The sequence below is a fragment of the Tursiops truncatus genome, chromosome 5 (assembly GCF_011762595.2).
Source record: "Tursiops truncatus isolate mTurTru1 chromosome 5, mTurTru1.mat.Y, whole genome shotgun sequence".
In the NCBI taxonomy this organism is placed as follows: Eukaryota; Metazoa; Chordata; class Mammalia; order Artiodactyla; family Delphinidae; genus Tursiops; species Tursiops truncatus.
The window spans coordinates 127,770,575-127,784,629 of record NC_047038.1 but is presented as its reverse complement, the minus strand read 5'-3'; the positions used below and the strand labels follow the sequence as shown (position 1 = coordinate 127,784,629).

Here is a 14,055-nt window from a genome sequence, read left to right as displayed (position 1 = left end):
GCAGGATGAACACCAAGAGCAGTTTTATTATCATACTAGCTGTATAGTAACTATGCATTTCGTATGTGTCCTTGCATATATGAAATGGGAGCAGCAGTACCACTTGTAAGCTTTTCCAGAGTCAGAATATCTTTATAGAAAGTACACCTGGGTTTGGAGACAGATAAAGTTTTCCAACTTGCCTGTTTCACTTAATAGCCTGTGTGACCTTTAGCAACTGATTTCAACTTCCTAAGTGCCAGTTTCCTGTGCTTTTGAAAAGGGACAAAAACAGACAGTGCATTCTTGAGAGGATTCATATAAATTACTTGGTACAGTGCCTGCCATATAACTATATTCTGTTAATGGCATCTATTATTGTTAGTAATAGTTGTAGTGGTAAAGATTACAGAGGTAGAGGGAAATGTGAATATAAGTAACTACTCTTAGTAAGTTTGTAAACTATGCATGTTTTCTTTGGTTTATATGCACTCATTTGTGGTAGCAGGCTTTTATTATACAGATGTTATATTACTCTTAATGTCAGATGAAATTATTTGGAAATTTAGAGAGAAAATCATTATATATTTTTTAATTCATATAGCAGTATTATGTAAAATTCACATCTTCCACATATTCAAAAGTCAGTAAAAACAGCAAATATAAATAATGAAATTCCTCTTTTTCATCCCATTTGGTTACATTTTTCCACAGAATATGCTAGTTATTTTTCTTTTAGTTAATTCTAAGCACACATGTTTTATGAATCTGAATTAAGAAAAAAGGGTGTGTTTTGTTAAGAATTATTGATATTGTCATTGCTTGGAAAGGAAAATTTAAGCATTTAGATATTTTGTTTGGGGTATAGAATTATTTATAAAGTGTATCTACCAAAAGTTGAGTTGTTTTAATACTCCTCTATCCGTCTGAGAGGGGTTAGAAGAAGGTATTGCAATGTTTACTTACATAGGAAAATACTGAAAGAAAGCCACTTAAATCACATGTATGTATAAATTTATTGATGGTCCAGAAAAATAAAGTTTCATGTACTTCAGTTGTTCCTCTTTTCCAGGTTGCTTCCTTCTAATTTCGTCTTTTATACAAGGTGAAAAGAAGTATTTAAATAAGTTCTGTTGTAATTTAGTTAAAATATTCTTATGGCCTTTCACTGTAAAATAATACTTCAAAAATTAAGGTAACTCTAAAATCCTTTGATGTAGAATTCTATCCTTTGTGGCATGGACTTAATTTACCACTCGAGTCTCATTTCGCACTATTGTCCCTTTCATTGTCTTTCCTTAGGCAAGTTTGAACGAGTAGCTGTTTATACATATCTTTGTCAGAGTCTCTCTGACTTTGAAATATTTGCAAATGTCATTGCCTGAGAAAGACCCCTGTCCCTTCCACTCCAAGTGGCTAATAATAATTCATGTTTCTCATCTTATTTGGGACATCAGTAGCTTCTGCATTCTAGTTATTTAACTCTCCTATGTTTCCTCTCCAACACATACACATATCTCCAGCTTCTCTATAGTACCTTTGCCTTATATAATGAGTACTAATTGTTTTTGATTTCTCTATCTTTCCACACTGGAAGTTTTGTTTTTTTTTTTAATAAAAGAAGCTATTTTTTTCCCCCTTCATGTCCCCTGTACCTTGAACAACACCCATAATGTGCATTTAATAAAAATTATAGATGAATTAAGGTGTGCAAATACATTTGCATCAGAAAGGTGAAATGTCTATTTCTCTATACTGAAATAAATCAATTTTAATCAAAATGTTTATTGTGTCAAATCAGTGTGGAAATGAAAATATAATGATGTTTTGTTTCTATTCCTCTATTATATATATAAATATATATATAGGCAATTAGTATATATTCATTTCTTACATAAGAAATAAAAATTATCTGCAGTTCCATCATCTAGTAATAGTTATTTTTGTTGTATATTTTCTATTTTGTTATCTATAATACTCTTGTTATTATATATTAAATTTGTCGATCCATATATTTCCATCTGTCTTTCAGAAATTCAAAAGACTCATTAAGACTTATCTCCCAACAACTATATAGTCTTTATTTAACTCTGTTATAGAAATTACCATAAAGTTCCATAAATGTTCTTCCTACTAAATAAAATTAACTTAAGCTGAATTACTTAATTCTTAATTTTGTGTACCTAAGTCAATTGGAAACATTTAATTTACTCTCCACATTTGAATATGGCATACAAGTGTATACATAATAAATAATTCAAATATGGTATATTTGTTGTGGAAATGCCTGCAAAAGGGAGTAGCAGTGAATTTTTCATTAGAAATGTCTGTGCTTTTTTCTTTTAAAACCTCTGAAGATAGCTATTCTTTATTTAGGGTTTATTTGTTTTGCTTTTATTAGGCTTTTGGTTAATGAAGCTTTTCGAGTTTTTCATTTATCTTGATTTAAATTTCCTTAGTCTTAAAACTCAAGCCAATGGACCAGAGTTTACCAGTCCTTTTCAACTCCTATCTTCAGAGTGGAAGCCCTTGAAAATAAAAAAATGTGGGGAAAGCATAATGGGAGTATTTGCTATCTATTCTTCCCCACTGTATGCATTAGAGTGTAGTTTCTGATTCATATACAAACATTTATATACCTACAGATTTATAACTTATTTTTCTAATACTTAGGACTCCAACCCATTTCAAAAATTTTTCTAAACAACCATTCACTGAGAGCAAATGTTATCTGTTCCTTTACCTGCTACTACCTTTTTGCTCTCTTCCCAGTTCCAAAAGAAGTCTAAATAAACACAACTTGTTATGTCTTGTTTTAAATTTATTTTGGAAAATGTGGCCACATTTTCACTTATCCTTTTCAAACAATTAAAACCTTCCCTTTTTACATTATATCTTCTTGAGTTATCTAATCTCCATTTTCATTTTTGTCTGAATAGCAGCACTAGAAGTTTTGTAATAGGGAAGTTAGAAGGTTGGGACATTAATAGTCCAGAAAATATTTATTTTATATATTTCAGTGTCAAATTATGTTTACCTAAATTATGTATGTACTTTGATAAACAGCTTGGATAACTTGCATATCTCAGGAAGAATTTAAAGCAAAGAGAGGGTGAACGGAGAGGGGAAGGGAGGGGTGGCAGAGGGGAGGAGAGGAAGAGAGGAAACAAGTTTTGGTAGTGAGGTTTGTGATGACCACTGTCCCTGGAAGAAGTTAAATCAGTTTTTATCATTAAAATATTATACAACTATTTTATTGACCAAGTAAGAGAAACAAATTCTCCTTTAAAGCAACATAAGGCAAAAACAGAATCTAGTGGAATCACGTGAACTTCTTGGGAAACTTAAGTTACTTAAACTTTGTAAACTGTATTGTTCTCCTTCAAAATGGGTGGTAATAGTAGTAAAACTCCCAAGATGAGATGTGATCATGTGAGTACAGCACTCCCAGCTGTGCCAGACACACAATGAACACATTACAATAATTATCCTCACGATCTCCTTTTAAGGGATACATTTAGTAGTAAGAGGACCCCAGCCAGAGGCCCAGTCACATTAGTTAATCAGAATTAGTATATTTGCATCTGAATTATGAAATCCCAGACATCCTTCATGCGTTATTTCCCTTAGTTATAACAGGATTGGAGTCATGTCAGTTCCCTTAAACAACAGACTTCTAAATGTGTAGATTCCAGAAGGAGACAATTAAGAAGCAAAAAAATAAAGATAAAAAAATATAAACATGCTAAATGGAACACACTGGATGGTATTATTTATTGAAAATGTTTTGGATTTTAAATGTAAATGCTCTGAAAAGAGATCCGTAAAATCCTATCAATTTAATTTACCAAACCGAACAAAACACAACAGCTAACAAAAACAGTATAATCATTTGATCTCACATTTAAGCAAATCATGTCTCTAGCATTCAACCACGATCCTGACTCAGTGGTTCCTATACTAAAAGAAAAGCTGCCAAAGATGGAGTCATTATGACCTGAAATTTAAAGCTCTAAATGTTTAAGCTGATAAGTAAAGCACCGCCAGAATGAAGTATGCACACAAAGAATCATTAATTGTACAGTAACCAAATTTTAATTAGTGGGGAATATTAGTGTAGAAGCACATGACTCACCAACAATGTGTTTTTGGTTTTGCTTTTTTTTTTTTTTTTTTTTGCAGGACAAAGTTCAGCATTTACAGAAGGCTTTTGCTTCAAGAGTAGATAAATCCACACAAACTGAACTTCTAGGCTATGATGTAAGTAGCTATATAAAACCATTTTTATCTTTTTTATTGGTATTCAGACCTCCACAGCTTATTTACTTCTGCTGGTGCTGTGCCCATGCATTGATTTAATAGGATTTAGTGGTTCCCCATTCATCTTTTGCTCTTAAATAATCCCCAAATACCTTCTGGGACTGAAACAGATAATTACAGGCACCGACTAGCGTACCAGTGTCTTATTAATTTCTTTAAACCAACAACTCTAATACAGTCTTTTGAATTAGTGAATTTGCAGACATGTGGAAGAGACATATTAGAATACTAGGACAATTTATTTTGAGGAGAGTACTAACTTATTAACTGTTTGATAAAGTTACTATGTTTGCAATCACTAAGGGCCAAGCATATCATTTTTACATTCTGGCACATAAAAGGAAACACAGCTTTGCAGAGAAATTTACAATACTATTTTAGCCCTTGGGCTTTGGTGCAGGTTGCAGAAAGTAATTTAATTGAAAGTTAGCATTTTGTTCTCAGTGTGAAATACTTGTTGAACTGTCAAAATAGGATTATAAAACATGTTTTAATACAAGATGGCTTCTAGTAACACTAAATGATTTTTGACAACTTTGATTCAAATACCTATCTTAAATAAAGCAATGAAATTTTCACGTTGCCTAAGTTCATGACTTTAAATTTCCTTTTGATGGAAACATAAGGAAATTATCTTCTGTATCTTGTATCTAACATTTGTGAGAAATCTCTTTTTTAAAAAAATGATTATTTTTACCACTTTATTGACAAGTATTAGAAGAGAGAATTTTAAGTTTGATGAAGGGGTATAATGGTAAAATGTATGTCTATCTGCATGTCCTTGTGTTTATAACATAAATATGATGTTACCATTGTGTTGCCTTTCAAAGTATATTAACATATTTAACATAAAGCTGTCTCTATGAGGATATAAACCAAAGTTTTCAATTCCAGAAAAAATTGTTTTCATTACTTTTTCAATTTAAAAGTACATTATTTTTTAATTTAAAAAAACATTAAAAGCTATGCTTTTCTTTTGTGTTATTCTCTTACATTCATTTAATGTTTATTCTAGATACCTAAATATTCTAGATATCAATATTCTGACTATAATACTTCTTGAATACCAGTGCTATATGTTATTTAAATGATATTAATATTTAATATTTTTTAAAATAAATGGTTTTTATTAAGTTGAAATGGATTTTACCACAATAATTCAATAGGGGAGGTAGCTAAGTTGTAGCTACTAGCAATTACCTATGCATTTTAATGCATATCTATGACCCATACTTCTCTTGTTTTTACAAAATTTCTTATATCAATGCTATTTAGTTCTCCAGACATGTAAATAAAAATTTTAAAAGCCATGATCATAGTTAATTCTTCATCATTCATAGCTTCTTTTCATATCTGACAGTGAGAGCTTAATGTATTTTACTGGTTAAAGAGTAATAATTTTTTGGTAGTGAGTCCTTAAAGGATCACCTTGTACAAGTTTCTGATATGATTTGGGTAGTCATTAATATAGAATGATATGTTCTAAAGATTTCATACTTTATACTTCCTGGTGATATATTGTAGGACAATCATCAGAATCAGCAAATTAATTACCAAAAATATGCATCTAGAACCCTATGCCAGTAACCAGATGTAAGTTTTGTAATAGATTTTAGGGCAATTTGTATTGAAAAAACTGGGGAGGGAAATACTTTAAATAAACAAAATAGAAATAAGTAAAGCATTTTAAATGTGATAAATTGTGTGACTATTTGGAATATTATTCATCAATAGTGTAGCTTTTTTCATGACTGAAATATATTTTCTATACTTCTCAATATCTATAACTCAATTTTTACATTCTTATATTCAATAAGAATCATTATCCTTTGACTTTAACATTTCGCTCACATTTTCTCAGGAAATATAATTTGACATTTTAATTTTTCACAAATATATATATACCAACTGTATGCTATATTTATTTGTAATTTGCAATAGTATTTATCAGAAAAAATGAGAAATCTTATAGAAATCATGCACATTATGGATGATTTTTTTGTCTCTTATTTTTTTTCTAAAACTCAATATTCACCACAAATTGTTCTTTACAGATCATTATGGATCATGTTTCAGTGATATGAATGTCAGTATATAAGGGACTACAAGTATCTATTAATATAATTTCCTTGGGAAGACAGCTGTTACTACACACTTTGCTTAAGAAAGGAAATAGAATCCCCAGAAGATACTAATTATAATGAAAACTATTAAAAGAAATTTCCAAATATCCACTACAGTGAATAAGTTCAAAGGTTTGTACAATAAACAACTTCTAGCCTGTAACAGATTTATCAGGGGACTTGAAACTAATGTTAGAGTACAGTGTGCTCTGATTTCTAATGCACATGGCAAGAATTATTTAAAAGTAAATTCAGGGCTTCCCTGGTGGCACAGTGGTTGAGAGTCCACCTGCCGATGCAGGGGACACGGGTTCGTGCCCCGGTCCGGGAAGATCCCACATGCTGCGGAGCGGCTGGGCCCGTGAGCCATGGCCGCTGAGCCTGCGCGTCCGGAGCCTGTGCTCCGCAACGGGAGAGGCCACAACAGTGAGAGGCCCGCGAAAGTAAATTCAGAGTATCTCAGCAAGGGCCTGTAAACACAATAGTTCTTGTGATGAGGGAGATTGTTAAATAAATGATGAATGTGTCTTAAATAATCAATGCCAGTTTAACCTCTTTCACCCTCCTCTGTCTTCACAGGCTTAGTTTATTGAAAGATCAAAGAATAATTTCTTAGGTGTCACTTGAGTTATTAAAACTGGAGAGAATATGAATAGATTTTGTCAGGTACCAATGTTGCCAATTACAAGATTACATTAAGAGGTAGGCAAGATTCTTCTGATTACACCAGTTGTATAACTAGATGCTTCAACAAAGCACATATGCTGCCTATAAACACTTTATAGTTTGAACTACTGCAAATAACATTTTGGTTAAAGTAATTGAGCATGAACAACCAAAATGCTATATTCTGGCAGTGAGAAAATTCAGATCGTTTTACTAATTTGACACGTTTATGGACAGTTTTTTAACTTCCTTTTGATGGTCTACAGAGGATTGTCATTTTAAATGTGGCTGATTAACTTTGGGTGTAAATTTTCCTTTCAATTAGTGCCTGAACCTGACTCAGAACTGTCACAGGATCTCTAGATTACTCTTAGAGGCAGAAGCACTAAAGTTTTAAGAAGATCTTCCTTTCATTAGTATATGTTTTACACTTATATTTAAAAAGAAGTGTTTAGTTGAACTAGGAATGCTTTGTTCATATTTTCTTTAAGAGTTTTAAAGTTACCAGGTATTTCATCAAATACTAGTAATCACTGTTAGTCTAAATATCATTAATGGTTTTCATTTGACTATTTAAAATCAACCGAATTGTGACATCACACATTTTGTCTGTCATGTATGAGTGAAGCATAAATCAGTTTAGAAACGTATGCTCACAGCACTGTGTGTTCTCCAAATATTTTAACGCATTTTCCAAATGGTGGGATTTACTTTGTAAATGCAGTTTTCTACTTACGTAGTTGCATTATGAATACACACTTTGAAAAACTCAAAACAATCACCTGTGTATTCTCAATTTATGCTGTTTTTCTTAGATTTAATTTTGGATCCCTCCCGGCACAGTTAGTAGTGTGCAGGGAGTTCTAACAAATATGAAATAGTTCATCATGTAAGGAATAAAAGTAATTAGTTTTTACTCTAATTGTTTTATTAGCTATTAGAGCAGGAGAATATTTTGTGTTATGCTAACACATTATGTCAGCTTGTGGGTTAAGCCCAATGCTAAGAATTGAATAACTATCAGTTAGGCTCCCTCATCCAGCTGCTAATAAACTGTAGTTTCTTAAACCTATTTTGGATCCATTCGTTGCTATCATCTTTCTTAAATTCAGTGCTTATCCTGATCAAATATCAGTGTGCCCCAGTGTTTAGTAGATGAGTACCTTTCCCCAATATGCTTCATTCTTTAATATTTACTTATCTCAGGTATTTCTGTTAACTTTTACAAGTTAAAAAAATCAGATTTCAAAACTGAATGATATATTCTAGATTTTCTTTTGAACTACAGTTTTTCATATTACATTAAGGGTAACTTTCATATAGGAACATTGATGAAAAACACTGGAAACATCGACTGCCACAGGTGCTTGTTAATATTTAATGGAGGAATCAGCTTATCTTTTGGTGAAATTCTAAGGGCATCACTTTGAAGATTCATACATGCATTGTTCAACAAATATTACTAAGTGCTTACTGGAAGCCAGGCCTTGTTCTAGGTACTTGAGATACATCCTTTAACCAAACAACAAATAATCCCGCAGGGAGCTTGCACTTTATTATACTTAAAGTAAAAAATATAATAAATAAGTAAAGTTTATGGTATGTTAGAAGCTACTAATGCAATGTAAAAGAGAAAAATAACACGGGGAAAAGATAATTGTGAATGTAGGGATGTGGTCAGGGCTATGATCCAAAAATTTTAAATAGAGTGACCTGGGCAGGTCTGAGGATGAGGTGTGAGATGTGAGACTTGAAGGAGGTGAGGTGAAAAATCACCTTTAGCCAGAAATCCTTTTGTGATGTGCTCCTTGCAACTCCTCAAAGACCCTCAGTCAGAACAAATTGCTGTTATCTTGGCTGCAGGCCTAGAATAAGAATAGTTCTTCGGGCTTCCCTGGTGGCGCAGTGGTTGGGAGTCCGCCTCCCGATGCGGGGGACACGGGTTCGTGCCCTGGTCCGGGAGGATCCTACATGCCGCGGAGCGGCTGGGCCCGTGAGCCATGGCCGCTGGGCCTGCGCGTCCGGAGCCTGTGCTCCGCGATGGGAGAGGCCACAGCAGTGAGAGGCCCGCGTACCGCAAAAAAGAATAGTTTGCTTCATTTAGAGACCCTGCAATATGAAAAAAAAAATGCATTCTGGACAATTAAACCCTAGAATCAGACCCAGTGCATCAAGAGACTCACATTAGGGGAGCCCAGACCACCTGAGGGAACAACCTGCTCAGCCTCTTTCGATTATATTCACTTAGGGGCACTGAGAAGAAAACTGTCAAATTGACTATACTATGTAAATTACATTTGCTTTTCTTCTTTCCTTTTTTGCATGCATTCTCTTCAGCCTCTTCTCTGTGTACCACTCTTCTTCCAGCCCAGGCAGAGCTGAATCTATAAACTTTAAATGTATAGTTACACTTCATTGTATATCGGCACATTCCATTTATTAGAGGTGTGCTACTAACAGTGAACAAATAAAGAAAGCACTCAGTAATTACTTGGTGAAAATTAAATGAATAGATTAAGACTCTAATGATAATTTTTTTAATGATTTTATAATCATAAAATCAGTAACAAATCAGTATGCATTGTTTTACTTTATTCACAAAAATCATACAGAAGTACATATTGCTATCCTACATTTTTATTCTATATTTCTTTGTTATATCTAACAAATATTTTGCAGTGACTACTTTGTGCCTTTTAGAAGACGTATTAAATGCAAGTCAGCATAGACAACCAGTGATTTTAAAACATGGGTGACAACGTGCAGTTGTCCTTAACAGTATTGCATTGAATGGTTCCTTTTAAAATTCTGAATCTTTATGTAGGAGCTAGATCATTCCTGGAATGTCTCCAGGTCTTTAATTCATTTCTGGCTACATAGAATTGGTGTTAGTTAACTGATAATTCTTTCCTTAAGTGAATTTGTGGTTGAAATTCTCATGGGGAAAATAGCAAGGCTTAGTGTTAACTATGAAAATTCTCATAATTGTAAAAATATTCATTAAAACAAAGCAAAAGAGCACACCCACAAATATTTTATATAGCTTAAATTATGTAGGGGAGGAAAAATAACTTTCCCTCTAACCTTCTTGGCTGAGGTCTGCCCGCCACGGTAATAGAGACAGAATAACTGTAGAAAACAAACAGAATTTTAGTAGCGTGTATACTTCCTGTATAAGTGGGACATACCCAAGAAAAGAGTAATTCCCTGATATGGCCCAGACCACCACCTTAAATACCACCTCCAGCTGAAGGCAAAGAAAATGGGGGTAGGGAGGGCAGTAATGGGAGGTTACCAGGAAAAACACAGTAAACAAGGGTATGGTTATTGTGCAGATTTAAGTTGGTGCCCTTTTCATTGATAGAATTTTCTAGAGATTGGGTCATTCTCTTCCTGGTACCGAGAGAGAGACGCCCTTACAATCGGAGGTTTGTCTTAAAAAATGTGAATTCTTCTTACAAAGGGTAACTTCTCAATTTTTTAGAGCTTCTCCTGCTGTTTCTTAAAAATAACCAGCTCAAGATAATCATTTGCCAAAGAGGCATGTTTTGTGCTAGTATATTTTGCTCCCTTTCATCTACTAATAGTGATGATCGTATTTGCTTAAAATTATGTTGACTCTGTGATAGCATTGATAGGAGAGAAGAAAAGTAGATATTTGTTGAAAAGAAAATTTCTCCCAACTCACTTCTACTTCCATCTCATAGATTGCCATTTCTATAGGAAATCTAACTTCAGAATTTCAAATATTTGCCTTAGAAAACTTTAGAAGTTATTTTAGTATTTTCCAGTGTGCTAAGTGGCGTTGCATAATAGGGGGTCCCTTCTGAAGGAAGAAAACACAATGTATACGCTAAGGGCATCTCTCAATATCTGTTTATGATGTACTATGCAGTTGTAGCTAATCATAATTTGTATTAATTTAAGCTCTAAGACTTTCTTCAAGTACTTGTTCAATGTAAATCTTTGGAGATTTATATTATTCCTAGGGAAAGCAATGGTTTCCTTTAATGTGGTCTACAATCAGGAAAATCTGTAAAAGGAAATTTATTCTTTAAATATATATATACACATGTATCTTTGCAATATAAATACAAAATATTTATGTAGATAAATATATATATATACACCAAAACACATTGTCTCTCAATACACACAGAGAAACACCTGCATGATATAGGTATAAAAAATAATCTACTTTTATTTACTTATTATAGAAGGTAGGATTCGATGCAAATTTTTTTAAACTTTTGTATGTATATACTAAGAATTAACAAATTATACACTAATATGTTTTAAATGGCTATTTGAATTTTAATATGATTAAACTGGATTCATACAAATGTTGGCTGAGTATATTTGTGATCCAATTATATTATACTTTGTATAAATTAATATTTAAATGTTTTTAAAGGTAATAGTCACAATGACTCCCTAAAAACAGTACTTTTTCAATATGCAGAAATCATAAAACCATATATTCTAAATTGAAATGATAATGATGACAATTTTTTGCCTTAACATAACGATGTGACAGTACTTTATTTTTTTCATTATACCAACTGATGGCTTTTCTATTTTGTCATGGTTGAGGCTTTGTTTAATCAGGCTATCAGATTTAATTAATTAAATTACTTCATTTTTTCCCCCTTCAGTTTTCTTATGATATCTGCTGTTCTCTGACAGTCTCCTACTTGTAACTTGATTTCAGCAGCACAAAATAGGATAATATCTGTCAAGATCATTAGCACTCATAATGGTCTTTCTCTATCAAGAAGTTTCTCAACTACTTAACTCATACTTTGGAACTTGAGAATACTTGTATAGAGGAAGAAAAATTATTTTCCCTCTACCCTTATAATACAGAGTAACAAGACAAAAACATGTTTAGTAACATGTGTACATATGGTATAGATGGGAGATACACAGGAAAACTAGGTTAATGCCCGAAATGTCCCAAGCTACCTTCTTAAATACTGTCTCCAGCTAAAGACAAAAGAAAGATGTTGGGCAGCAGGGAGGCAAAGTATAGAGGTTATCAGAAAAAGTAGAATAAACCAGGGTATGGTTGTTTGGCATATTTAAGTTGGTGCCTTTTCCATTTATAAAAGTTTGTAGAGATTTAATCATCCTCTCTTCTGCGTATAGAGAGGGAGATACCCTTAAAAGTAGAGATTTCCCTTATAAATGTTAATGTCTCTTACAAAAGGATAACTTTTATTTAGTTTTCAGAGCTTCTCCTGTGTCTGCAATTACTTAGAAATAATCAGCTTAAGATGATCCTTATGCCAAAGAGACATATTTTAGGGTGTCAGATTCTGCTCCCCTTAAGTCCTGCCTTTAAAACTTCCCCAAGAAGTCCCACAGTTCAGAAGCTGAGTTGATAAGTTGATCCATTATTTCACTGAACCAGTGTCTTAGTCCTGAGAATAGGTCAGTCTAGTTAAACTGTTGTGTCTCATTTCAGAAGTGGTCTTGCAAATGGGCTTCCAAGGTTAGGTCTATACTGTGCTTGCAATCAGGTACTTAGTAACAGGCATTTCTGTAGAGAAAGAAAGATAAAGATTAATGATGAGAACAAACTATAACTCAGTATCTGAATCCAGGCACAAGATTTCTATGTCAGGCTCAAAGCATCTTTTTCAGTTTGATTGTCTCTGATATTATCAGGTGTTTAGGTAAACTTGGAGTTTCCCATGTATCAGCAAACATGGAAGATTGTCTATACATGAGCTGTTGTGGTGATTTCTCTGAAGTTTATATCAAGTTGTTCACATTCAGTTTGCAGAACTTTAGGAAAGGGCTTTTCTTTTCACCCATTCCAAGTTAGAAGGGTGGGAGAAAATTGGAAGTGAGTTTGAAGAGTTGTAGCAAGATATTTGAGGAAACTGAAAGTTTCCATTCCAGTTTGCAGGTAAAAAATAATAATAATAAAAAAATAATAGGACTAGAATCTAATATCCACAAAGTTATGCTACTAAAACATGTCCCTCTATAATCACTCTCATTTTTACCAAAGACAATCACAATAAGACTAAAACGTTTGCAAAATAGGTCTAGTCTCATTAAACTTGGCCTGATTATTTACATAAGTGCAGCAAGAATAGTGATTGTACAGGTTCTTTTTAAATCTGCTTTGCTAGAACTTTCATAAAGAATCACAGATTGAACCTTTAAAAGCCTCAAGCCAAGAAGCCAAGCCAAAATGTTGCCATCAGACTTTGCCTGCAAAACCTATATATACATATATCTCTTCTCAAGGTATAAAAATATCTTGAGGTTCCTGTACCTGCCAGAAAGTTGAACTTCCTTATTCACCTGGGAAGGTTGCTGGGAACCCTGTAAGCAAGGTACCAGGCTATTTTTCTAAGGGACATTATTGGCTTCATAAAATCAAACTTAGTTTCTTAAAGTGACGTGGTCATCTGATTCTAGGCACATTCTCAAATATGACATTTCAGTCAAAGCCTTGGCAATATAGCCAGTGTTTCCAGTTTTGTCCCATTATAAGAACAGAGTCTTATTGAATTTATGCAAATAAGTATAAAAATACTTACAGTTTCTGAATTATGGAGGGATCAGCTAGGGAGAAGAAGTAATTGTTTCATCTTTATTCACAAAGTCACACTTTGCCAAATTGCTTTAATTCATTCTTAGGTCAAGAGAAAAGAAAAAGGTTTCCTTAAGTCTAGAAAAACAAAACATTAAAGAACCAGCAATGCTTCAAACAAAAAGTCATAAAGATTATATTCATCCTCATCACTTCATTCATTCCCATGTTATTAAATCTCATTCTTCATTAATCCAGTTCTTGGATTATTTCTGGTAATTCTTACCTAGTTGGGTTTCATGATCTTAAAGTTATCAGGAATTTGTATTCTAGAGTGCTTGTTAGAGTCCTTTTTATGAATTTCCTTGAAGATTAAGCACTTTGGCAAAAGCATGAAAGTGAAATAATAACTGTTTG

General features: G+C 33.1%; 1 protein-coding gene across 5 annotated transcripts in view; it reads left to right on the top strand.

Moving 5' to 3' along the window:
• CCSER1 (coiled-coil serine rich protein 1) overlaps window positions 1-14,055 on the top strand; it is a 1,269,753-nt gene that overhangs the window by 688,776 nt on the left and 566,922 nt on the right. For 3 of the 5 annotated variants that reach the window (XM_019926422.3, XM_073805585.1, XM_073805587.1), the window contains one exon: window positions 4,162-4,239. The exons of the other annotated variants lie outside the window; for them this stretch is intronic. In XM_019926422.3, coding sequence (XP_019781981.1) covers window positions 4,162-4,239 — 78 coding nt within the window. The remainder of the gene's footprint in view (window positions 1-4,161; window positions 4,240-14,055) is intronic. 5 annotated transcript variants of the gene reach the window in all.